This window comes from Dendronephthya gigantea, unplaced genomic scaffold (genome assembly GCF_004324835.1).
Source record: "Dendronephthya gigantea isolate DGI-Jeju-01 unplaced genomic scaffold, DenGig_1.0 000013F, whole genome shotgun sequence".
NCBI classification, from domain to species: domain Eukaryota; kingdom Metazoa; phylum Cnidaria; class Anthozoa; order Malacalcyonacea; family Nephtheidae; genus Dendronephthya; species Dendronephthya gigantea.
Window position 1 is genome coordinate 2297017 of NW_021163023.1, and position 26734 is coordinate 2323750.

The 26734-nt window shown below is 40.1% G+C and overlaps 3 protein-coding genes across 3 annotated transcripts; 2 read left to right on the top strand and 1 right to left on the bottom strand.

Moving 5' to 3' along the window:
* Positions 1-517: 517 nt before the first annotated feature.
* On the top strand, positions 518-12489 carry LOC114519248 (ubiquitin carboxyl-terminal hydrolase 7-like). The gene is made up of 46 exons (XM_028539348.1): positions 518-759; positions 1532-1706; positions 1820-1918; positions 2088-2161; positions 2242-2306; positions 2396-2484; positions 3015-3123; positions 3226-3314; positions 3526-3567; positions 3677-3731; positions 3878-3922; positions 4039-4074; positions 4250-4290; positions 4388-4437; positions 4698-4780; positions 4852-4961; positions 5100-5197; positions 5297-5352; positions 5429-5461; positions 5659-5703; positions 5788-5854; positions 6279-6345; positions 6415-6475; positions 6561-6631; positions 6708-6771; positions 7071-7170; positions 7310-7372; positions 7568-7606; positions 7721-7813; positions 7910-7977; positions 8098-8151; positions 8277-8320; positions 8418-8471; positions 8680-8779; positions 8881-8948; positions 9090-9198; positions 9329-9406; positions 9505-9573; positions 9693-9727; positions 10046-10151; positions 10466-10534; positions 10892-10939; positions 11042-11113; positions 11317-11365; positions 11582-11629; positions 11755-12489. Exons 1-46 carry the CDS (start codon positions 711-713, stop codon positions 11871-11873), a joined length of 3258 nt encoding a protein of 1085 aa, XP_028395149.1. The 5' UTR covers positions 518-710; the 3' UTR covers positions 11874-12489.
* A 119-nt stretch (positions 12490-12608) lies between these two features.
* Positions 12609-14141, bottom strand: LOC114519250 (aminoacyl tRNA synthase complex-interacting multifunctional protein 2-like). The gene is made up of 4 exons (XM_028539349.1): positions 14009-14141; positions 13568-13705; positions 13230-13485; positions 12609-13081 (listed from the first exon to the last, which is right to left on the bottom strand). The coding sequence occupies exons 1-4, from the start codon at positions 14126-14128 to the stop codon at positions 12687-12689; spliced, it is 909 nt and encodes a 302-aa protein (XP_028395150.1). The 5' UTR covers positions 14129-14141; the 3' UTR covers positions 12609-12686.
* Positions 14142-14452: 311 nt separating this feature from the next.
* On the top strand, positions 14453-26603 carry LOC114519441 (nucleosome-remodeling factor subunit BPTF-like). Its single transcript, XM_028539566.1, is given in 16 exon segments — positions 14453-15687; positions 15867-16039; positions 16132-16218; positions 16363-16569; positions 16694-16923; positions 16926-17892; positions 18343-19006; positions 19117-22073; positions 22370-22614; positions 22908-23277; positions 23619-23835; positions 24553-24924; positions 25348-25524; positions 25642-25831; positions 25984-26068; positions 26205-26603. Coding segments are annotated over 16 exon segments (8229 nt in total). The 5' UTR covers positions 14453-14593; the 3' UTR covers positions 26399-26603.
* Positions 26604-26734: the final 131 nt, after the last annotated feature.

Here is a 26734-nt window from a genome sequence, read left to right on the forward strand (position 1 = left end):
ACAGCCAGTTTCACCAAATGTGGTTTTACCAAGACGTCCAACTGTCGACCTTTTAGTTGCATGGGTGAATGGGACAATAATTGACAACATAAAAATGGAAAATGTCCACGACAAGATGTACATTGTCATAGTGCGTCATCAGTGTTTCCTTAATTTGTATTTCCATAGGTATTTCTAATTAGGCGGTAATTCAAAATAGGCGAAGGGCGCTACACAAATAGCTACACTACATTGCCGCAGATACATGTACGATTAATTTACGTGTACGAATATAATCTTTCAATTTGTTCAATATAATGTTGTTACTCTTTAACTGCGAATGTTCATCATTGAAAAGTAAGGAAAGTAAGGGAAGTAATGAAAACGAAACGGTAACAAAGATGTCACTATAATCTGCTTACATGAAGTCCTTCCGCAGCTTTATGTAACAATCCCCCTGTCCGTGATGCGTGTCGGTCGTGGTTCTGGCGAAGTCACTGACAACATGAAAGGAGTTTACTGTAGGAAATTGTGGTGATTATTGTCATGTTTATAATCCTTTTACGTCTCAATTTCTCTGCTTTGTCGCTCCCCTGAAGGGGAAACGTGCCGAAATTGGCCGAATCACGAGTAAACACGCGAAAGTTTCCCAAGAAGCCGCGGAGGAAACTTTCGACAACACCAATAACCCGAAACCACATCTTACCGAAGTTGATAAAACTACTTCAGTAATGAATGGGCCTGTTTCAGAAGACCAAGACGATATGGACTCGAAGGAAGGTAAGCCTTAACTCACGCACAACTCCAGCATTACCCGTTCCTTGCACATATTTTGTACAATATTGTGTTGTGTTTATGTGTGTCAATGAAATTTCTATTGAACGATAATATATGAAGATATTAAGTGGTTTGAAATGATCGTTTTAATACAGTGTGTACTCTTATATTGTACATAGCTGTACAGGATTAACTTGCATTCAGGCAATGTATTAGTTCTAAGGTTTCTGCAACATGATACTGAGACTTCCTGCTATTTTCCATTCAATGATACCAGTATTATCAGTTAATATTATAACCCACCAGACTTGGAAGTGTAAGAATTGCAGGGTTGAGATTCCCCAAAGTTACCAGCAGGGTAATAAGTTGTATAAGAGTTGGGCAGCTAATATGTCAACTGCATTGATACAAGCTTTCCATGCTGGTTAAATTATTTAGCTGCAACAAAAATTGGTATTTAAATCCATCTGGAAACTGCTTTCTGTTTCAATGATATTCTACCAAAGCTTGTCTTGTCCATTTCCAAAGCAATGGAGAGAACGAATGCTTTTGAAAGAAAGAATATAAATGGATTGAGATAGGTTATAGGGCTAGTTACAAGAGCTAGGATTATTTTAGGGGTAACGTTAATTTATTGTGTTTTTCTGGTTTGAAATGGTAATCTTATTTTAAAGTAAACCTTGTGGAAACTGGAGTTTGTTGTTATGTGTTTCCATTTCATGGTGTGCACTGAAATATTAGAAACTGCAATATTTAGATTTCCTTTTATTATCAGAACCGATGGATACATCTATAACAGATCCAGGTGGGAAGGACTCCTCCAAATCAGAGATGGAATTGGAGGAGGATTCTGCCCGACCGGAAGGTGTTGTTCGTTTCATTGTGAAAGACTTTAGTCGGCTGAAAGAGACAGTGCTCAGTGAACCCGTCTACATAAGAAATTTACCTTGGTAAGATAATGTGATATGGGATGACTATACAAATATCTAGAATTAGTATTTAGTATGTTGATTATCTGTGTGACCATTGAGATCAGAAGCTGAACATTTTGTTGTATTTCCAGGAGACTGATGTGTATTCAGAGAACTGGATCAGGGCATGGTCATGAGAAGCTTAAAACCCTTGCAGTTTTCCTTCAATGTAACCCTGAGACAGAGTCATTGTAAGTCCCTATTGTAGTTTTATCAAATGTTACCATCACTGCATAGCCCAGGACATGTTTTGAAGCCAACTGTCACAACGTCCAGGGATTGTTTCATCGTTCATATCGGTCCACAGCAGGAACAAACAGGCATACAGTATTACCATCCTAAAATGTTGTCATTTTTTAGATCATGGTCCTGTAATGCTACTTCTCAGCTGGTTCTTGTCAATCAAAAATTCCCTGAGAAATCCTTCAAAAAAAGTAAATACACCTGCAAAATATTGAAAACTTTGCCTTTAAACTTTGCTTATTTTGATTATGTGCTTTGTAATTTCATCTAGAAATTCAACATTTATTCTTTGCTAAGGAGAATGACTGGGGTTTCAGTAATTTCAAGGAATGGCATGTATGTATACAATTTCTTGGAAGTTCTTTATGTTGTATATGTGCTCATATACCAGTTAGGCCTCATAATCAGTCTATTTTTGTTTCCAGGAAATCCTGAATACGGATAATGGATTTTTAGTGGATGACACGATCATTGTTGAAGCTCATGTTGTTGCTGAAGCTCCCCATGGAGTAGCGTAAGTTTGCCACTCTATCTCTTCTTATCCATTATTATCCATCACTGTATACCTTCTTATCCTTAAATACTAAGTACTCTATCCCTTCTTTACCATTTACCTCCATTACTTTGTCCCTTAGTGACCATTAGAGATCTATTATTCTATCTCTTGCTGACCATTAGAAATCCATTACTCTATCCTTTATTGACCATTAGAGAACCAATGTTCTATCCCAATACTCTATCCTTTATTGACCATTAGAGAAACATTACTCTATCCTTTATTGACCATTAGAGAACCAATGTTCTATCCCAATATTCTATCCTTTATTGACCATTAGAGAAACATTACTCTATCCTTTATTGACCATTAGAGAACCAATGTTCTATCCCAATACTCTATCCTTTATTGACCATTAGAGAACCATTACTCTATCTGTATCCTTTATTGACCATTAGAGAACCAATACTCTATCTCTTCTTAACCATTAGTATCCATTACATGTACTGGTCAATTATTCAACTTTACCTGCTTGATAAACTTTTTAGCTGGGACTCAAAGAAGCATACAGGTTATGTCGGCCTAAAGAACCAAGGAGCCACCTGTTACATGAATTCACTTTTACAAACATTGTTTTTTACGAATAAGTTAAGAACAGTGAGTCGAGATCTCTGTATTACTTTGTCATTCTAAAGTGTTGTTGCAGTGAAATAGAATTTCAGGATAACCTGATCTAATGTATATTTAATTTAAATCCAGGCTGTCTACCACATGCCAACTGTTCACGATGATCCTCAGAAAAGTGTTGCGTTCAATTTACAGAGAGTGTTTCATGAACTGCAATTTAGGTAAGGTTGGAGGAGGGTATGCTCTTGGGAAAATGAGATGATTTAATGAACAAAAAGTCTGAGAACAGGCCTAGAATGCTTTAATATAACTCCATAGACTATAAGCTGTCAGGTGAACACAAATCATGCTTTAGGTTCATGTATGTAGAGTACCTGCTCCATCCTCTCTTAAGACAAAGAAAAATCAAATCTTTGATTTTGTTGTTTTTAGTGATAAAGCAGTTGGGACTAAAAAGCTGACAAGATCCTTTGGGTAGGTATCCCTGAATTATGCTCTCTGGTAGAAAGTATTTTCACAATTTTCTCTGAATGAAGTACAATGTGCATTGGTACAACTGTCCCTTTATTATTTTCATTGCTAGATGGGAAACGCTGGACAGTTTCATGCAACATGATGTCCAAGAATTGTGTCGAGTGGTGAGAAACAATAGTATTTCTGCTTGACTTTGCACCATAGGGAAGACATCATATTGTTTAGGACAAGATGTGTGCAAATTCTTTCGCCTGTGTTAGCATATCTCGCCAGAATGCTGTTCTTATATCAATTCTTGTTTTCGTTTTAGCTCCTGGACAACATGGAGAGCAAAATGAAAGGAACATGTGTTGAGGTACCTGTGAAAATAAAACTACAATTCTTACTAGTTATATTACATATAGTCATAAATCATCATGATTTTATAAGAGGTGTTTAGCTTCTTCACTAAGCTCTCTGCTGTCTTTGTAGGGAGTTATACCCAAACTTCTGGAGGGGAAAATGTGTGTAAGTGAAAAATTTGCTGAAATCATTTGCCCTTAACACCCACCTACCAAACCATTGTCCAAGGTTGTGTTTAGATATTTGCTCATAAAACACTCCCAAGAATAAGTTGTTTAGAGTATATTCTAGTGTTGAGAGTTATCATTAATCAAGTTTACATATTCATCTGTTGTTTTAGTCGTATATCAAGTGTAAAAATGTGGACTATGTTTCTTCAAGGTAATATCACTCATTTCCCAAGTCATATCTCTTTCCCAAGTCATCATCTTAATCATACAATGTTCATTGACGATCTTTCATTTTCCCCTTCGGTTAGAATTGAATCGTTTTATGACATACAACTAAATGTGAAAGGAAAAAAAGACAGTAAGTACCATACACCAAACAGGAGTATAATTATGATTAATGATGCGTGTTGAAACTGAGCTTTCTTTAACATCTCTGGAGCCGGTTGTATAAAACTCTTTAACTACATTTTGCATAGTTAAATCCAAGTTAACTCAGAAATACACGACTTTTATTGACCAATTCTGTCCTTAACTATAGTTAAAAGTTAACTAGTCTTTTATACAACTAGTCCCAGATGAATTCCAAGTGAAGATTCAGACTTTGTCTTGTTGTTTCAGTTTACGAGTCATTTAAAGAGTACATCGCAGTTGAAACATTAGACGGGGATAATAAGTACGATGCTGGGGATTACGGAATGCAGGTTTGTATAAAAACTAAGCCCAAAACTCTACTTGCATGTGCCTTTAATTACTCTGTACATGTTTGTTGTAGGAAGCGAAGAAAGGCGTGATTTTCCACAGCTTTCCAACCGTCCTGCATCTACAATTGATGCGCTTCCAATACGATCCAGTGACTGATGCAAATGTTAAGATAAACGACAGGTGAATTACGCTACTGAACTGCTTTTATTTTTTCAAAATTTTTCCTCGTATATTTTGGTATTTGGTCGTATATTTTGGTGTTTAGATTGTTTTAAATTCGATTGGATTTCGTTTAAAGCGGCCTTCTACGTTATTTAGATATGAATTCTTGGAGAAAATCGATCTCACTGAGTTCCTGGATGATGCGCATCACACTCAAGCCTCGTACACGCTTCACGCGGTTCTTGTGCACAGCGGTGAGTGTTTGGTTGACCGCCGTGGGAAGAATGCAGATATCTATGAATGAGGATAGTTATCTAGAACTAAAACCCATTTCTGTTGTTGTAAATATTTAGGGGATAATCATGGCGGCCATTATGTTGTCTACATCAATCCTAAAGGCGATGGAAAGGTAAATTGGCTTTAAAAAACACGCTGTATTTAAGCCATTATAATTTGTTCTAAGAGAGTGTGTTTTCTTTTTGCAGTGGTGTAAATTTGATGATGATGTTGTGTCATTGGTAAGTGTTTTCGCTTCACGTTGAACCAATTCATCCACAGTCCAAACAAAGTGTGAGTTCAACTTGAAAATCTTGAACTTGGTTCAATAAATCTGCTCTTAAAAGTATAAAAATATAGTAATAAATAAATACAAATACTAAATAATATAGATAGACTATTAAAGTACTTTCTTAAACCGACATCTCTTTCCTATTAGGCTTCAAAACAGGAAGCAGTTGACCATAATTTTGGAGGATATGATGTATGTTATTCGCTTATCATCGCATTTGCTTTTCCAAGCTTCCCGCTCAAATGATAAATAAATCACTTCGTTTCTCTTTCTCAGGATGATATTTGTGTAAAATATTGTACAAACGCATACATGTTGGTCTACATCAGAGACAGTTGCTTAGGTATGTCTTCTAGTGAAAATATACATCGCCTATATCGCCACAGACTGCGTGCGTGTCGAACGTAGCGATGCAACCATGACACTGCTATGATAGTCGAATGTACATGTGATGGTGTGTCTTTGTGTTATGGTTTTTTTTTATCCTGGGGCTGGTTGTTCAAAGCTAGGTTAGCGCTAACTTGGGTTAAATTTTACTCCGCTGTTTTGGTTTATATGCTTCTGCACCGCTGTTTGTTTCAAGACTTTACAAAATAAGACTTCTATTAATCCACGAAATATTTATGAAAAATCTTCATGTTCATCTTCATAAACAAGCGATTAAAAAATTGATGTGAAAATTTGAGTTAACCCAGGGTTAAGCTAACCGGCTTTTGAACAACCGACCCCTGACCACTTTTGAGATGCTGACCTTTCGCTCCACCTAGATGATGTACTCGACGCAAGCGCGACAGAGATACCCAAAGAACTAGAGGAGAAACTAAGAGAGGAGAAGTGAGGATTACATTAAAAATATTTTGTTTTGGAGACCTCTTGTGTAACGAGACTTTTCTTAAATGACAGACGTATAGAGGCGCAGAAAAGGAAGGAAAGAAGCGAAGCTCATTTGTACATGAACGTTGAGGTATTCCCTAGCGACTTATTTTAATGTACTTTTTACTCGCAATCCTTAGACAATCTTAGAATTCATTTTACTACAATGTCCTCAGGTAATCACTGAAGATCAGTTTTGTGGACATCAAGGTTTTGATCTATTTGACACCAAAAAACAATCCTCCAAGTAAGAATTTCCCCATCTGAAACAAAATGTCATATTGAGTATTTCTTCCTTGGCTTATCTGGTTTTCTTTTGACAGGATTTTCAAAATACTAAAAGAGGACACGATTGAGAAAATGATTGAGCAACTTGCTGATGCTCTGGTATGACATAGCATTTATGTATCTGTCAACGTCCCAACTATCCTATTAGAGAGAACAAAATATGTCTGTTGGATCCATTTATGTCACTGAGACAAAGCTATTGATGTAGGTCCAGTGAATAGTTTTAGATATGATTGATTGTCGGCCCAGCCAGATTCCTTCAGACCCGGTGTAGCCACAAGTTGTCAAGCAAGGAGTATTTTTATTACCCCTGCATTCGTTTAATAGCACTGACATATACTAGAGTATATTACTGTAGGTCTGTGTTTAATATATACGCTTCGTGTGTTCTTTCGTAGGGCTATAAGGCGAATCAAATTCGTCCTTGGCCGTTTCAAAGTCGGAAGAATAACACGTATCGTATCGGAGCCATTGAAATGGAAAATGGTTTAGATAAAAAAGGGTAGGGAAAGGGGATTTGAAAAGCAAAACAATTGGATTTGAAATATGAATCTCTCCTTCGGAACCTACTCAGTCTTTCGTAGTGGTTTTACGTATGTAGCATGCAGGTGTACTAATGCAATCGTTGATCTTTGTTAGGTGATGGAAGCGATCGATACCGACAGTGATTGTTGTTTATTTATTGAGACTACTGATCCCTGTGAGTACTTCAGAAAACATGTAACAAAAGTTGTATTTCTTCTGAATGTTTTCATATTAGAAGACCTCACTTCAAGTGGACCAATGGCGGCCAAAGATTCTCGATTTCAGTAGAAACCATGACCATCTTCCCTTTTAAAATACCAGTATTTTAATACGCAGTGTTTAAGTCAATTTACTTAATTTCCCTTTCCAGGTGACCCAGATTCCAAGCTTCCTAGTTTCGACGTTAAAAGTAAGAATATACCGTTCTGAGCAAATTTTCATTGAGAACTTCCATATTCCATAATTTCAGGCAGGTTTTTGCGACTTGAACTGTTGTTTAATCTCTTCCCACTTTCTTCCACAGCTGATATCCTCCTTTTCTTCAAATATTACGACCCACGAACAGAGACGATGTCCTACTGCGGTCACGTCTTTGTACGTTTGGTAGATAAAGTTTGTAAGTATATCTTGAGCAAGTGTGTAGAGTGTTTTGCAAAAACAGCATGATACATTTCTCGTCGAGAATAACAACTCTCATTTTCACACCATCCAGCTATTTTGCTTCCAGTGTTGTGCGAGAGAGCACATTTACCAAAGGACACGCCTTTAATGCTTTTCGAGGTAAGCCAAAATAGCTTGGCCAAGTACAGACAGTATAACTTCATCACACTACCACTACTGTGTATAATACTGCTCTTTTCTTTCTCGTGTGTCAACGTACTTTACTTGTTTTCATTTCAGGAAGTCAAACCAGGTTTAACAGAGCATTTTAAAGATTTAAATGTCACATTCGAAGTAAGCGCTGGTTTTTTTTATTGCATAATGAGAGTTCGTCTTCACTGTTGTCTAAACTTCACCTGACAATTTGTCCAGAGACTGAAGTATTTATTTTGTTTTTAAAACGAACTTTTCTATCGTAGGACACGGAAGATATAATGGATGGCGATATTTTCTGTTTTCAAAGGTAAAATTTTTATTTTCAACCTCAACACCACAAATATCGATCGAAATTAGTATATTATAACTATACTGATCATAACCATGGTTTTCTTCATCATTAGGAAAGATATTGATTTGGACGAATTCAAATTACGGACGTGCATAGATTACTTTAGGTAAGGGTTGTGATCGCGGAACTTCTGGCCTTTCCAGTTCGGAGGTGGACCGGTAGATCAGGCATTTGGGCTATGGCTAAGGGCCCAAGCAGTCTAGAGGGCCCATTACACGATACACGATCCGTAGAGCCCCAAGTTCCCATCTTCCCCAAGGGCCTGCCCGCACCTGTTCCAGTCTAATGTTCATATATGCTGTGTTGTATTTCAGAGATTATTATCATCGAATCGACATCACGATGTGCGATAAAAACATGTCAAATGATCCTGGTTTTAACATTACTCTCTCTTCAAGAATGACCTACACGCAGGTATGGGAGCTGAACTATTAGAGAAAACTGGATGGTTTTGTACAGAATCAACACTTGTGTATAATATTCTGTGATGTGCATTGTTCGTTTATACGTTTCAGATGGCAGAGAAGGTCGCCTGGTATTTGGATGTCGACCCGAGAAAGATCCAGTTCTTCAAGGCACAACTGTACGTATTTTGGATGGATTTACTAAGGGCGCAGGGGGGATTGTATCCTTCTAGTCTAGGCCAGGGGCGAGGTGCAAGACAAAGACATAGAATATGTGTGTTCTCCCAGGATATAAGAATCGATTTTTTTTGTTTTATTAGATACGGCGGTGGCCTACCTGGAAATCCTATACGATGTACCTACGAGGGAACGATTCGAGATCTGATGATGTACAGTCAAAAAACTCCTAAGAAATTATTTTACCAGCTGGTAAGATGACGAAGATGCACTTTTAGGATACCTGTAAAGTATCCAGCTAGTGATGACCACATCTTGTTGTTAATCGAAATAAAAACTTATTTTATATTATCTTTTTTTTATTATCTTTTTTTTATTTCAGCTGTCGATACCAATAGACGAATTAGAGAATAAGAAACAAGTCAAATGTATTTGGATGAGTAAAGATCTTAGAGAACAGGTAAAGATTAAATTGTCATTGACGAAGGAGGTTTGCAAAGACAGATTCTTCTTTAATCCTGAGTTGAAATTGACCAATCTCTATTTAACATATTCTAGAAAGAACTTGTCCTATTCCCAGACAAGAATGGTACTGTTACAGATATTTTAAGTGAGGCAAAGAAACATGTGAGTTATCATTATGACAAGTATGCTGTGACTGATGACTATTGTTATCAACGACTAGTATTCGCCGTTCACGTGGATTCTTTCAATGTTTTGAAATGAACACATCTTTATTGTTTTAGATCAGTTTAGATGCTGATGGCTCTGGGGAACTAAGGTGTGTAAACATTGATCCACACTCAACTCGCTTACACTCACCCAGTCCACAGTCTATTTCCCTTCTTATCTTCCCACCCACTCTCCCTTGCTACTCTCCCCCTGCCCCAACTCTCCCACCTTCTCTATCCTCCACGCCGCCGTTCACACTCACCCAGTCCACACCACATCCCCCCTTCTAATCTTTTCATTCACTCTTCCTCTCTATTCTCCCCCTCCTTCAATCTCCTCCACCCCCTCCTTTCCTCCTCCACCCTCCAGATCATTACTCTCGTTCACACTCATCAAGATGCATCCCACGCCCTCTTTACCTCCTTAGATTACTCATGATCCTGAGTTCCAAGATCCAGGAAATTTTAGACGTCGACTCAGAATTAGAAACGCACTTCGGTGCCTACGCTACAACCCGATCCTACAGAGTCGAGGTAGGACTTAAAATCTCTATATAAAGTCAGTTTAGACTGCATATTACCCCTACTATATTACTTCAACTGCCCTCTCCCTAATGAACTGCCCTCTCTCTAATGAACTGCCCTCTCTCTAATGAACTGTCCTCACTCAAATGAACTGCCCTCACTCTAATGAACTGCCCTCTCTCTAATGAATTGCCCTCACTCTAATGAATTGCCCTATCTCTAATGAACTGCCCTCTCTCTAATGAACTGCTCTCTCTCTCTAAATCCCCAGTGAAATAAAAGCTGGTTTCATTATATGTTTATCACTTCATTCTGTCTTGCAGGAAGTACCTGTTGAACATCTTAATTTAAGGGACGATGAAGCTCTAATTCCCGTCGCCCATTTCCAAAAGGTATATCACTGAAGGCATGCACAAACTCCAATAGAGAATTGTACCATACAAAGTGCATGTACATTTTGTATTGTATTATCCTCAATTTCCCTTTATCAACAATCGTTACTTTCCATTAAGCACTTGAACTATAAACAACCTCTTTTGACCCAACCATAAGCGGTTTTAGTGCCGTTGAACTTAATATTATTCACGATGTGAATTATGTAAGACAGAAATATGACACAAGCAAGGTGAAACTCGTTGAATGGATTGACTATTTATAAACAATCATAGACCACGAACCAGGATATTATGCATAAAGAGTTAATGAGAACAGCAAAAAAAAAATAACTGGAGTTTTTCATTTCTTTCCAGGACACATATCAGACCTTTGGTTTTCCATTTCTAATAAAAATTCGTGATGTAAGTATTATTTGCTGCTGTTCTGATTTAACTGTACCTACGTTAATCTGTTGAACACGTCCAGCCGTAGGTCTTACAAAACTCCTTTAACTTTCTACACAGAAAGAAGTCTTTTCCGATATTATCGAACGTGTTAAACACAAGTTAGAAATGCCGGAAAAAGAATTTGAAAAGGTAAAAAAAAGTTGTAGAGTTAATTAGTTCAAATACGTCCTATAGAGCTGTCAATGCAAAACTTACTGTGATTAGGGCTGAAAAAAAGGCGTGGTATGGAAAATAAGTTTTTGTTTAAAGTTGTAAGAGTTTTTGTTTCTAACAAACAGTCTTAAAAAAGCTTTTGAAAAGTGTTTTGAAGTGGATATTTCCGTTGGGTTTAGATCAAATTCGCGCTCGTCCGAAGCGGCAGACAGATATACTTAGATGACGGTAAGATATACTTTGTCTTCTACCATGTTTTGAACGAAATCAGGGTGGATGTGATTATGTGAATATCGCTGGCTTGTGTGAAAGGTTTCTTTAAGGGGGGGGAGTTAAGGGGGGGGACAGCACGTTGAATGAATTGGCAAAAATCACTGAGGTCATAGCTAACTGTAAAGTAAATTATAGCGCTCATCGTTATAATCTAGTTTATATCTTCTCTAGAGAGCGACAAATTGATCAATTTAAAAGACTTTACAAGCCCTTCAGGAGGTAAGCGAATAGAACTCCTTTCTGGTTCTCCATTACCATAACAATTCGGATAACATTTCTACCAGAGTGTTCAAAGCTCGTTCAACAAGCAAGCCACCGTAACAGGATTTTTTTCTTGCTTCTAGTTTTAAAGCTTCCCAATAACTCTCTATCTCGACCCTGGCTGGGACTTGATCACGTAGACAAGGCCCCAAAGAAATCGCGATATTCCTATCTGGAGCGATCCATCAAGATCTTGAACTGAGGTCGGACACGCCCTTTTCACCACCACCGCTTCTAAAAGACCGCGCATTTCAAAAAAGAATATTTAAATGTATTTAATATGCGAATTGGTGTGTGTTCTATCACAATTATGTAAAAATAGGGAGAGAGAGAGAAAAAATTGTACGTAAATTTTAGTTTCTCAATTTGCGCTGGTCAGACCAACCATAATTTCACCGATATTCTGCTGTGTCACTTCGGTTTATTATTGCCTCAATCCATTTTGATTGCTGTACAGGACAATTCATATTCCAGTTGTCATTCTGTTTTACATATGTCATGTATTTGTAATGATTTCATAAGAGAACACTTCAGGTTTCAAGTGTCAATTCTTTTCTCAATTTTGCCATATTTTGCAAATTAGGTTGATCTGACTTGGAATTAATAGATTGAAGGTTATTTTGTGTACTTATACACAGCGAAGGTTATATTATGTACATTCAAACTTCACCTGGGAGCTCTTTGCTTGGCTCATTTAGCTTTATTCTCACATAGACATTGATTTTAAACAATGTGTGGCAATGGATAAAAATTCTTGTAGCACTTGTTCTTAATTATGGTGTATTCCTTTTAAGATGCCAAATAATTAAACATTGTCAGGAAGATAATTGTCATCAACCCTTGCCTTGTGGTTTATTGATGCTATTTACTTTTTTGAAGCAATGTGAAGTTTTGTGGCGAAGAAATATTCAAGACAAATATAAGGTATTGACTTCTTTAATAGGTGGACTTATTGCAAAATATATTTCCTAACTACTAATTTGTAATCACTAGTTTTTATACTGTTCATTTCACTTCACTTGCATAGGTTCTCAACTTGGTCAAAACTTGGAAGCTCTTTTCTACAATTTGCCATCCATTTTGAGACATTTTTTGGAAGCTTGCGGTTTGAATTACTCTTGATCAAAGCAACACTGCAATATATGTCAGCTATGGAGATAGCATCACCAGAGAGCCAGTTGTGTTTGCCAAGGTGAGTGTTGAGATTTTGAATAAAGGTTTCCCCATCTTTGGTGGATGTGAATTGAATGGCAGAACTTAGCCAGTCATCAATGGTCGCTATTTGGAGAGGGCTGTGTGCATTGTAGAGATCTGGTAGAAATTGCCGTGCTAGAAAGCGAAGGATGTTGCTTTCACCAAGAATAGGAGATTGATTTGCAATTGATATCATTAGATTTGGTGCAAGAATATCTAAGAAAAGAAACAAAAAGAATACACATATAATGGTTGTGAATACCATAAGACTACATAAAGAATGCATGAAAAAGTTAATAGTTTCTCAGTCACAAAAAGGGGGTCACAAAAAATAAATTTCTCAAATCTCAAGTTTTTAACTCACCACTTCTCCAAATAAATCTCAAGCAGATGTCACTGTTCCTACAACATGAATTATCAAACAACTTTTGTATGTTGTCTGGCACTTGACCAGGCAATGACGAGTGTGTATGAGACATTGTTGAGCAGTCCAGCCCATGCTTCAGGGCCAATTGGTACAGCAGATATACCGAGAAGGGTGGGTCCTTGGGTGAGGTCTTTACAACCATGTTGCAAGAGATTGGCGCTGGTGTTGTGGGAGGTTCCTTGGCACTTGTTGCCTACAAACAATATAACGAAAGATGTCATAATCTGCGTAATCCGACAAGAGAGAAAACCAAGAGAGAAATTTGAAAACCATACCTTGGCTGCTGGTTTAGTTTTGCTGCTCAAGCCAATATCTTCACCAATTTGATCAATTTCTAGTTTAAGCTTTTCAAGTTCTTTTAAGACTGTTTCTTGATGAGAAATAAGCTCCAGAAGTTCGGGATTATCGATAGCCTAGAAACACGGGTAGATCATGAGATATATAGCTCTATAAGCATTTGATACGCGGCGAAAAAAACTGTCTCCAAAATAACAGCGCGCATCTCTCCCGACGACTTGTAAATCATACGATCAAATAGTTAGCGAAGGATATAAGATTTAGCGCGCCGTTTAGTTCAATTCTTTGTAATAAAACGAGTACATGCGCGGTAGCATCTCGTGTATATAAAAGTCGTCTATCCTATAAGATAGGTCTGTTGAGTAAAACAGCTGAACACAACAGCAAATATTTCGCGCCTGTTTGCGCACAGCTCTTACCGTATCATCGGACGAATCTTCGTGAATATTTTTCATTTTGTACATGCAAGTTGGAAGCTCTATTACAAGGTCGGAATTGTCGTAAATCGGTTTTATTTTGTACATTCCACTGGCGGACATTTTGTTTGGGGAGAAACGTGTACTGTGCAAAAAAATATGAGAAATTTTTGATATTTCATTATTGCATTGTGGAAACACTGCTGCCTTCTGTTTCTTAGCAAAAAAACTAAAAAACATCAAATTTTTGATAATTTTTTTAATTTTGCTGCCTAAAATCGCACTTATTTTGCAAATTACGAGTTTTCAGCTGAAATTTAACGTAAAAAAGCTTGAAAACGGGAGTTTTTAAAACAATTGTATTATCTCTAGTAATGTTGATATTTTCATACAACGAACTGTGGGTAACCACGTGACATGTCCTTTCAATCTTTGCTCATGGCCCGCCAAGAAAAAATGGAGGCCGTGACATTTGCGATTTAAAAATAGTAAAAATGAGCTTGAAAAATACAGGAAACGTGCCATCTACGAGCGCCAGGGAGGGAGCGTAGCTCGGAGGGCATTTCTGCTACGAAATTTGCGGAGAATATGGCAAAAGGACGCCGTAAAGGCCGGAGCGAGGCCAAGGGCAAGCGAGGAAAAGCGGCCAAGAGCGGGCAAAATGGCGATGCGACGAATTCTGTCGCGGATACGGCGGGTTCAAGCGCCTCGAGGAATATCAAAACACGCAACCAAGGAAAAGCACAGCCGTATAAATACCAGTGTATGATTCAAAGCTCGTCTGATTCTGAGGGCGATGATTCTGATTATAGTGCTGAATCTGGCTGTAGTCGGAATACAGAGGTGAGCCACATATCTAATGAAAGCTACTACCAGAACTGTCGTGTTAAAACGTTTGATTTTATCGAGCTTCCCGAAGTCAAAGACCTAGCACTGCCTCCATCCTCTGATGACCTTCTAATTCCAAACAAACATGTTATGAACGCTCTTGGAGTTTATGAAGTTTTAAGACATTTTGGAAGAATTCTCAGGCTGTCCCCTTTCAGGTTAGAGGATTTTGCCGCAGCGCTGATTGCAAATGAAAAGTCGGTACTCATGGATCAGATCCACCTTAATCTCATTAGAGCTATAATTACAGAGGATGAATCAAACGCCTACAGTTTTGCGGCACATGATGAGAAAGAAAGTATCAATTTGTTTTTATATTTCCTTGATACATTCACATGGCCTGAGGTTGTGCGGAGTTATGTGAAAGCCAACTCGGAATTTGGAAATACTGGCTTGTGTATTAATGGTGGTGATTACCCATTAGTCTCGGTTGAGAAAAAGCTCGAGGTTTTACGCAAGTTGACCGAACAGTTTCTATCATCAAATGCGGTTAGAGAAGATATCCTCAACGAGGGTATGTTCCAATCTGAGGATCATTGCCGGAACTGCTCTAAGATGGGTGATCTGCTTTGTTGTGAATCATGTCCGGCTGTGTTTCACCTTCATTGTCTTAAACCGCCCTTGGAAGAGGTTCCGCAAGGTGATTGGCTGTGTCCTCTGTGTACGGTTGACCGAGTACAAGGTGTTACGGACTGCGACTTTCCAGGCGATGTGATGAAGAGTTACAGAAATTCACCAATAGGCGTTGATAGAATTGGAAGGAAGTACTGGTTCTTGACTAGAAGGATCTTTGTGTAAGTTTACATAGACTTCATCATTCCTGTAACAATATTGCCCTAAAATATTACTAATAATTTCTATGTGAAATATGTCCACCAGGGTGCCAATTCTTCAATTCTTAGACATGAAATGTTTCACCCACCCCATGAAAAGTTTTTTTTAAAACATTGAAAACAAATGATTTCTTTTACAGAGAGGGGGGAAATGAGACATATTACTACAGCACTCCATCGCAATTGGACGAATTGTTACATTACCTTGAGCGCGATGGTGATGAGAGTAGATTGGTGGCTGGAATTAAAGGTTGGTACGATGAGATCATTCTTCACATGGGAATCACCAAAGAACTTACAGACAACTTCAAAGGTGAGTATTGTAGAGAGTAGCAAATACTACATTAAAAGATTGACAAAAACATTTGGGAGAAGTTTCACAAAATTCCATCTTGTTCTTTTCAGAAGATAAAAAATCTGCTTTAGATGAAGATCTGAGATTTCATGCGAAATCTGAACCCAAGACTGGAACAGTTATATTTGATGAAAAAGGTACATGTGTATAGTTGCAAAGGTGTAGGTAGCTCCACCCCTCTGAATGTGATTCAGTTTTTATCCCTTTTCAACATTTTTCCATTTCAAAATTTAGACATTCTAATCCAGAATTCCACTTTTTCCTATGTTGTTGTTTTGAAGGTATTCCAAAGTTTAACCTGGTGCCAAAATTGAATTTCATATCCGATGATTCGGTGAAAGAGAAGATAATTTCTTGGCAAGAAACGTTGGCAGAAACAACTCCTGCGTTAGCAAAGGATGCCTCGAATACACCTGTGGATGGGGACTCGAAGGATGGCAAGTGTGATGCTGAAAAGAGCTGTGCTGTGGATACTGCTGATAGTGAAAGTGAGTAAGAATGTATAGTAAGGATGTATCACAGTGACCTGCAATCACACATGTAGCCCTACCCCTTGTGAATGTATGTAAGCGTTTCTATATTAGTTATAATACCATGCAATTGTATTTCCAGATTCACAAGGCAAATCTTCCGTGGAAGACATGAAAAAACCAAAAGCAGAAATCAAGAAAACGGCTGCTCCTGAAGTGAACAGCAAAATAGCTGCAAATCCTCGAAAACAGCCTCCAACTCAGAGAAACCTAACGATACTAAAGAACAGGCTCAAGATGTTTCAAACAGTAACTCTGCTAGCTTGCTATCCAAGAGCACTTCAGGTGAAAACGCAACGGATGTTTCGAAAGCTGCTGATTTGTCTGGGGGTAAACAAAGTACAAAAGAGAAGAAGACCACTGGAATTTCTAAGGATGGCCCAGTAGAGGATGCCAGCGAAGCATCCACTAAAACACTTGAGAATCCAGTTAAAACAAACTCTGATAACCTTAAAACGAAAGCGTCAGTCGCATCCTCCGGGCAAACTGTGTCAACTCCTGGTCAAAGTTCAACAGCCTCAAAATCTGAAAACAGTAAAATTGGAACCACATCCGCGAAAACTTCCAAAGTTCAAACAGTCACTTTGGTGGGGTGTACAAAACCTACCACTCCTGTTTCCACGGCGGGCAAAGTTCAAGCCAATTCGGTTTCGAATCAAAGCAACGCATCTGGCACGGTTAAAATTGTCGGGCATAATGGCTTACCAACGGCGACAGGCAGTGCTTCCAGCGTCACGATAGGTATGAACAAATCTGTGGGCATTAAGATCCAAGAAGTTAAGAAAGAACGGCCGCTGTTTAAGCTGGGGATGGAGAAGACCTACGAACAGTACGTTAATCAATTCTCCAGCAACATTCTCGCGAAGAACAAGCAGCAAGCGCAAGAGGAACGAGATCGCAAACGAGGGATATCCACCAAGTTCAATTTAGCTGAATACAACTACACCGGGTCCATCATTGGTGGTCTTGAGAGGATCTTGCTTACCTTAAGATGTTCCATAGTCACGCTGGAGACCTCCATACCTACGGCGTTTATGCATCCGATGTGGCCCGTACAGCGTTCGACCTGGGTCAAAGCCGTTCACATGAGTCGCACAGCTGCCGAGTTCGCGTCCGTTTTGACCTTTTTTGAAAGTTTCATCAAGCCGGTCGTGATGCGGAGTGTTTGCAACGACGCCGTTGGACATCTTGAGTTCTTTAGAAATTTAACGGAGTCGAAAACAGGAGCATTGAAGAAACCGGTGAAAGAAGAGGAGGATGATGTGAAGAAGATAGAAAGTTGATAGGTAAAGAATTTTGTCGTGTCATTTTTCATTCTTCGATCAAATTTTAGTGTGCTAGGGTCTTTCTGATATAGTGACTTCAGCAGTAGCTGATGCTGTTTTAATGCTGACGTTTTCCATGCGATATTTTAAATATCCTAGAATATCATAGAATCAGATTTCATGCATCAGAATGGGCCGGGGATATCGCTAGCTGTGCACGAACCCAAGGCAATCTTTGCTGTCTTGGGTCTCAAAGGTTCAGATCTCCATTACCTTTTGCCTATTTTAACTGCCTTTAGCTGACCAAGTATGTGATGAAGGAATCTGATAGAATTTCCGTCTTTCATTGATTTCCTCATAAGATAGTGTGGTTCTTGTGGAGGAAGTCAAATCCATACTAATCCATATGCTATTTTCTAGCTAGTCATGTGTTCAACCGCATTGAAAACTGTTTCCCTTTTTTCAGCCCATGGTCCCAAGTACTACTCCTGGCTACCGAACCACCAAATTTGGAAACACAGGGGGGAGGAGTATCGAATCTACGGTGGTGGGGGATGGGAGTGGGTCAGTCAAAACCGCAAGCGGAAGCTTCTCGATCCTATTACGAAGGACGAACGAGCTGCAAAAATCGCGAAGTTTGAGAAAACCTTCGACAAGGCTTTGAAACGAAAGCTGGTTAAGAAACATAAAATTGTGTTGGAGGCCAAGAAAGTGAAGTCATCAAAGGCAGGAGATGTGCAGGCAAGCAGCACGAGCCAAACACGTGTCGGCAGCACCGTGAGCACGGCGAAAGCACGTGGTGGCGTCATGGTAAATGCAAATCAGATTGGAGTCAGTGGTAGTAGTGCTCAGCCTGGAAGGACACAGACCACAGCTAGTACTACAGTTGCAACATCAGTTAGTACAGCTGTAACCTCTGGTAGTGTAACGTCTACAGTTGTAACCTCTCCTCCATCTGCTACCAGCGTTTCATCAGCAGGACAGTCACTCAGCAGTGCCCCAACACAAACACAGACTGTGACTGGTATTTCCACTGTAGGGTCGGTCACCAGTTCCAGGTCCCTCTTCCGATCCTTACCAAGTGGACTGAGACACCCAATTACAAAAAAACACACGCCAACGTCGATGTCGTACAGACAACACCCTCACCTACCACGGATATAAAACCCAATGCTGGTCTTCCAGAAAAGTCGATATCTTCTTCCAAGATCCCTGTGGCAACCACAACCATATCAAACAGTATTTCTCAAGGAACCGCAGCTGTAACGAGCACTCCAGTCACATCTGCAACTGCACAGGTGCAATCAAATATGCTCCCACCTGCTACATCCACCCCACCTCCTATTTCAACTACACTGCAGTCCACCTCTTCAGAATCCTCCACAACTGTCAACCCACCAGTCCAAGTCTCAAACCCACCTATACCCAGCACAACTGTATCAGCTACAACAACAAATACCTCAACAGAAAGTTCAAGTAATCCACCTGCAACCATTGATGGTGATGCTCCAGTGTCTACAGCGTCAAGAGATGTCAATCAAACGACAACCCCAACTGATCATTTGGTGCTCTCTAGTCAAGGATCAACCAGTGACCAACTATCTAGAAACCAGCCAACCAGTGACCAGCCAACCAATGACCAGCCAGCCAGTAACCAACCAACCAGTGATCAGCCAACCGATGACCAGCCAGCCAGTAACCAACCAACCAGTGACCAACCAACCAGTGGCCAACCAACCAGTGGCCAACCAACCAGTGGCCAACCAACCAGTGGCCAACCAACCAGTGGCCAACCAACCAGTGACCAACCAACCAGTGACCAACCAACCAGTGACCAACCAACCAGTAGCCAGCCATCCAGTAACCAACCACCCAGTGACCAACCAACCAGTGGCCAACCAACGAGTGGCCAACCAACCAGTGACCAACCTACCAGTGACCAACCAACCAGTAGCCAGCCATCCAGTAATCAACCAACCAGTGACCAACCAACCAGTGGCCAACCAACCAGTAGCCAGCCAGTTAGTGACCAGCCAACCAGTGACCAGCCTACAAGTAACCAACCAGTACTCTCATCAGTCACCAATGTACCGATAGTTTCAAATACAGACACTGTCTCTTCCTCCACAAGAACCTCCCTCAACTCCACTGTATCTTCAACTTACTGTACTCTTCCACCAGTCTCGTCCACACTACCAGCGATGATCTTTGACGAGTCTGTAGAACCAAACAAATCTGCTGTCAATAACAGCAGCAGTGTGACTATGCAGTGTGGGAATACAGAACAAACCGCTGGTAAAATTCTTGGTGATTTAACCAGTAATTGCACCCCCAGTGGTTCCAAAAGTGATGGTTGTTCTGGTCAAATTGATGGTACAGATCCTGGCAGCTCTGCTGGAGAGAAGTCTTTGTCTGGTACAGACAACAATGATGGTAGCGGGAATGAGACAGAAACACCAAATCACATCGAGTCAGAACTGTCGAATACAAAACGCGATCTTCCCATAGGCAATGAAGTGGTTGCCAGTGCAAATGAAAAAATGGACGTAGATGTGATCGACACTGTGGATACTAAAGAAGACTCTTCTAAGATGGAATCTGACGTCAACGTAGTTGAAAACGATTCACAGAAAGAGAAAGAGATTGCTGATCCATGCGATAACAAAGATGAGACCTCGTCGTGTTCCAAGAACGATACGAACTCTGATTCATCACAGGGAACTGCGGGAAAAGACCCTGCAGTTGTGGAGAAGATGGAAGTCGATGATCCCAAGGAACAACTTAATGAAGTAAATAAAGATGCGTCATCAACCAGTGAAAATACAAGTGGTACTAAAGAGGAGGTCCCGATGTCTTTTGCTGATCCCAGAATTGGTAAACAACAGAAAGAAAGCACAGTATCAATGCCATCAAGTGAAGTCGTCAAATCCACTTCAACCACAACTCAAGTCTCTACAACCGTATCGCTGGTATCCGCTACCAAATCTGTAGCCCCCGCATCTCAAAACTCTACCACTAAGACACCCTCGTCACAAGCGGTCGCAACTAAAGCTCCCGCTAACTCATCTCAACCTGCCGCGTCCCAGGCATCCGTAACGCAGATATCCGCAGCTCCGTCGCAAGCTTCCGCATCACAGACAACCACAACCGCGTCTTTACCGAGTTCAGTGAGTACGGTCAGGATTGAGACGTCAGGAATTGGACTAAACAGTCTCACACCGGAGAAGGTCCTGAAATTTATCGCAGATGAGTTGATGAAAGAATCAGACGCGGGTAAAGCTCTTTTGACCGGCGTCGCTGCTTCCATCTCCACCTCCGAAGGAAAGGTGATTATAAAACCAGAACCTGCTACAACCAGTGTGACAGGTATAAAGTCCTCAACAGAACCTGTCAGACCGGTTGCCGTGATGCAAAGTGGGCAGATTTCGTCGCCAGTTCGCCTGATACTACAAACAGTCCCTGGTCATCCAGTCATACCAGGGGTGTTGAAAAACACCCAGGTTGTTCACACCGGGGTAAGCCAAGGGAAGCCCCTCACCCCTATTGCTCCCGCGCAACGGATCGTAATCAGCAACCTTCCAAGCGGAACCGTCCTAGGATCACAAGGTCAGGTCCTAGCCTCGCCCAATCTATCAGGAACAAAGGTAATACGAATGACATTTCCACGCGGAAAGGGATCACCATCTGTAGTAAGTTCATCGAAAGTTACCACCGTTAGTAAAGCTGTACCAGCAAGTACTGTTACCAGTAAAACCGCGGTGACACCCAAGAGTACCACTACTCCTTCTCAAACCACAAGCACTCCAGCCAAGCCTGCCATGGAGAACTTCCCAATGCGACACGCCGTTATTAAGGATCCCAAAGTCCTAATAAACCTAAGCTTGAGGAAATGGAAAAGACGATGTAGTAGAAAAAGTGTGTTTGTTTTGGACAAGAATATGGTTCGAGCCTTGGCTCGGCGTGGCGGCCTTAAAGAAGTCCAAGGTTTTCATTATAGCACGAAGTGGAACAGCCTCAATTATCCCCAGGACTTTCCTCGTCCCTCGCTCATGACCGCGTGGAGATACCGAACGCAGAGCATACGCACCTTAGCAGCAGCGGCTATTCAAACCCGGATACTTAATGCAAGCATGAAGTGGGATGAAATGAATATTCGACCTCCTCGGGGAAGCAGCAATACACTCAAGACAAGCTCAGGTATAATGCGATTTTCGTCTTTTGAGTGATGTGAGGGAGTGAGTAAGTTACGAATGTTCGAATAAGGACATTTATTCCCCAGAGCATTCATAACTATCCGCTCGCTTGCATCTTTCAAAAGAAGAAAATTGGCCTTTTGCTGCCTCATTAAACCCTGATATTTTGATATCTTTGTCTTGAGGTTTATCTTAATCTTATCTCTTAATCCCCTTCTCTAATCCGCGATAATCCCTGGATGGTAATATAAAAGCCTGACTCAGGATTTATTCTTCATTCTTTGAACAATTTTTTCACAGGAACGATAACGACGGAAATCACAGATCGTAAATTCATGAGTAACGATGGTTTACGTGTGCAGTACCGTGTCCGAAAGACGATCAGGACCCTGAGTGCGCCCTCCAGTATTGTGAAACCCCCACCCGCCCCGACCCACACGAAAAGTGGTCGCGAGCTGAGACCTAAAGTACAGTCCTTGTATACGTACGAGACCGAACCAGACGCACCCCTGGTACCCAAAGTCATTGAAGCCTGGTGTGCTGAAGTAGGTATTTAGGGATATGCTGGGGTACTTAGGGATATACTGGGGTAGGGAGGACCCTTCCCTATCATCATCTCCCTTTCCGAGTAAAGCAGTTAGGATGGGAATATTGATTGGCATGCTAAAATTATAGGCAAAATCTGTTAAAATAACAATATGTGTGAGGTTCAATTTTAGTTCAGGATTGTAGTTATCCTCCAGTGCGAATTCTGAGCAAAGTTTTACAAAACGCCATAGGATGAATATCTCGGCATATTACATCAACGTTTCCAAACAAATTCTCATATTTTCTCCAGGAAAAGCTCGAGTTATGGGAAGTGCGACAATACTGCGAGAAAATCGAACGAGAAAGAGCCTTGATTCGCGAGAAACAGCTCCAGGAGGAATACGCGAAGAAACAGTTTGAAATGAAGGCTGATTTAGTGAGAAGAACTCAGCTACAGATACAGCAACAACAGCAGCTCATGCGAGAGAAACGCAAGCTGCAAAAGGCGGGAAAACTTGATGTCAAACCAAGCGTCACAGTGTCCAGTCCTCTTGTGAAGTTCCCGCAACAGGCCACGCAGAGAGTGCTGTTTCCAAGACCTCAGGCCAACCCTCGGGTGACACCAGGAACCAATGAAATTCTGGCCAATCTTCAAAGGACAGAAAACGCGGGAACACCAGGTGCGCATCAAGCTTGCTCGACTATTTCAAACATCCTCGGGCCGGTTGTTCAAAGCTGGGTTAGCGCTAACTCTGGGTTAAATTTTAATCGACTGTTTTGGTTAAGTGCCTTTGAACCACTGTTCGTTTTAAACCTTGTCCGTCCAGAAAATATTTATGGAAAAAGATATTCAACTTTGTAAACAAGCGATTGAAAATATTAATGTAAAGATTTGCTTTACATTTACATTGCTTTGAACAACCGGCCCCAGAAATGCATTTGGATTCCCAAGGTGTACCTTTAAATTATCCATTTGGGCGTATTCAGATTTGGTATGTTTTTCCATTTTTATCATCTCTAGGCGTGAAGAAGTCGATATCAATGAGTCTGATCCCTCAACCCCAGCCGACCAAATCTCTTGCAAGAATGGCAGCCATGAGTCAACGCCTCAAACACACCTCAAGAGATACCGTGAAACAAGCGAAGAAAATGAAAACTGTTCGAAGGAATTATTCCTTACCAATGTATCCCATGGCCTCCAAGTACTTGACTACTGAGAGTCGTGAGGAACTGAGCAGGTGGGACTATGTTTTACTAAACTAACTTTATTTATACTAGATAGCTCTATCAGTTCTAAACTGTTCTTCCTAGAGGTCCAGTAAGGATCATCTCTTATTGATCCAGTGTTACTACAGGAGGAAACCTAAACTAAACTAACTTTATTTATACTGGATAGCTCTATCAGTTCTAAACTGTTCTTCCTAGAGGTCCAGTAAGGATCATCTCTTATTGATGCAGTGTTACTACAGGAGGAAACCTAAACTAAACTAACTTTATTTATACTGGATAGTTCTAGTGTATCAGTTTTAAACTGTTCTTCCTAGAGGTCCAGCAAGGATCATCTCTTATTGATCCAGTGTTACTACAGGAGGAAACCTAAACTAAACTAACTTTATTTATATTGGATAGCTCTATCAGTTCTAAACTGTTCTTCCTGGAGGTCCAGTAAGGATCATCTCTTATTGATCCAGTGTTACTACAGGAGGAAACCTAAACTAAACTAACTTTATTTATACTGGATAGCTCTATCAGTTCTAAACTGTTCTTCCTGGAGGTCCAGTAAGGATCATCTCTTATTGATCCAGTGTTACTACAGGAGGAAACCTAAACTAAACTAACTTTATTTATACTGGATAGCTCTATCAGTTCTAAACTGTTCTTCCTGGAGGTTCTTAATCTCTTATTAATCCAGTGTTACTACTAAACACATTCCTCAATGTTTCCATTTTATTCAGAACGGCGGCGTGTCGACGCACTCTCGATCAAATAATTGAAAAAATCGAAAGAAATGAGAAAAACGAGGAACGCAAAGAGATGCGAAAACGTTTCCGTGAGGAGAACATGGTGTTGAAAATGGCGAGGTTGAACAGCCAGAAACTGGACAGCCTCTTGCAGAAACGCAAAGAATCTTTGAAGAAACAAATCATGAGAAAGCGAGCTTTGTTGGAGAAAGACATGACTCAACAAATTCACGGAGAACTGGCCTTGTTGAGGAAGAGACCCTGTGATAGCAGTGATGGCGAGGAATATCCGTATGTTCCTCGGAAGAGATTGAAGCAAGAGGGACCGTTGTATTGCGTTTGTAAAACACCGTATAATGATACTGAGTACGTTCCGATTATATTCATCCATTTCTTCGATAAGTTTTCTAAAGGTCTGTTCACACGATCCAATTTTGTCGGACGTTCCAATTCACTTCTGATGGATGTTTTATAGTCTGTGGACTTGTATTGTATATGAGCAGCAAATCAACTCACGCCAATGCAGTATGGTTTTATCAATAACAGATTACATTCCATACGTCAGCAGTGAATGGGTCAGACAAAATTGGATTTAAGTGTGAACAGACGAATGAGTGTGTTCGGGCGATAGAAGATATCGGGAAAGTGCATGAAACGGATTATTGGTCTTTATAGCTTTATGCAAGTTGCTGAATGATGAATGATATCTGAACCAGCGAAGAACAGTTTTTAGAAAAGATTGCAAGTATCTACGTGGTTTTGTTTTGAAGATTCTGTTCAATGTTTCAGGTTCTACGTTGGTTGTGATTTGTGTAAGAACTGGTTCCATGGTCGCTGTGTTGGTATCTCCTCGGAAGATGCTGACGCTTTGAACGAATATGTCTGCAACGAATGCATTCAGAAACAAAAAACTGTCGAGGAAGAGGAACTTTACTGCCTCTGTAGACAACCATACGATGAAACCAAGTGAGTATTTCTTTGAGTGATTCGTAAGTCGCCTTGAAGCCGTCGCCTGGCTCTGGTAAACGAGACTCTTACAAATGCATTTCAATAGTCTTAAATCTTACCATCTTTCTCGTTCAGATTCTACGTTGGGTGCGACAGATGTCAAGGATGGTTTCATGGTAGCTGTGTTGGTATAACACAGACCGAGGCTGACAATATTGAAAGTTATATATGTCCAAAATGTAAGAACAATGCCGATAACAAGGACCAGAGGCCGCTGACAGACAAGGACTATGAGTCGTTGAAACGGATAGTTCGTTCATTACAGGTATACGGCAGTAGCACCCCGGGGGAAATTTCACAATATTAGAAGCAGGATTAATGGCGAATGGAGGAGTCCATTCAATGGATAGTTGCAAACATGCAAAGTAGTTTATCTGTAGCAAAACGTATAACACTGCGAATATTTTCATGTTTTAGTGTCACAAAATGGCGTGGCCATTCCTGGAACCAGTTAGACCAGAAGAGGCTCCTGATTATTTCAACATTATCAAAGAACCAATGGGTAAGAAAATTCCATCGTCTATCTTTTATTGAGTTAGGAAAGGGGCAAAATTATTTGAACATTCTACAGCTTTTGGCCACAAACATGTGCGTCCTTTAAGGGTGTGATTTTTCATATGCTGTTGTTTTTTCTTCAGATTTGTCAAAAATCCAGGATAACATGCAGGCGAAGACGTACAAAAGACTTGTATGTTTTGTAGCTGATGTTTCAAAGATTTTCAACAACTGTCGTCTTTATAACCCCAAAGACTCTTCTTTCTATCGCTGCGCTGAAGTTGTGGAGCGATTTTTCGTGCAAAAACTGACTGCCTTCAAAGCTACAAAACGCTGAACATCTAACAAATTTGCCATTCCAACTTAGAATTGTAAAATTTGTAATGTTTTTCATCCACAAAGCTCTTGTGTTGAATTGAGTGGTCAGGAGACTCCGTCAAAAGATGAAGAATTTATGTGAAGATTATTACGTTATCTATTTGAAATTAACATTATCTATGACAAACAGAAAAGCAAAGACTGATAAATAAATGTGACTCGGCTTGGTTATATATACATAATATATATATTTATACTTTGTTTCATTAAAAACTTAAAAAACACTGGCTTTGGTTACCTCCTGACAATTTTAATTGCACTAAAAAGTACAGGAAGTTTCAGGAAGGAAAACTTG

What these genes read in the sequence shown, in the direction of transcription:
- LOC114519248 (XM_028539348.1), top strand. Translation starts at nt 711, where the DNA reads ATGAATGGGCCTGTTTCAGAAGACCAAGACGATATGGACTCGAAGGAA. An exon ending in TGAGAAATCCTTCAAAAAAA is followed by an intron (nt 2,162 to 2,241) that starts GTAAATACACCT and finishes AATTTCATCTAG; the next exon opens with AAATTCAACATTTATTCTTT. An exon ending in AATGTTAAGATAAACGACAG is followed by an intron (nt 4,962 to 5,099) that starts GTGAATTACGCT and finishes TACGTTATTTAG; the next exon opens with ATATGAATTCTTGGAGAAAA.
- LOC114519250 (XM_028539349.1), bottom strand. Translation starts at nt 14,128, where the DNA reads ATGTCCGCCAGTGGAATGTACAAAATAAAACCGATTTACGACAATTCC. An exon ending in AAGATTCGTCCGATGATACG is followed by an intron (nt 13,706 to 14,008) that starts GTAAGAGCTGTG and finishes CCGTGTTTCTAG; the next exon opens with GCTATCGATAATCCCGAACT. An exon ending in AAACTAAACCAGCAGCCAAG is followed by an intron (nt 13,486 to 13,567) that starts GTATGGTTTTCA and finishes TATTGTTTGTAG; the next exon opens with GCAACAAGTGCCAAGGAACC.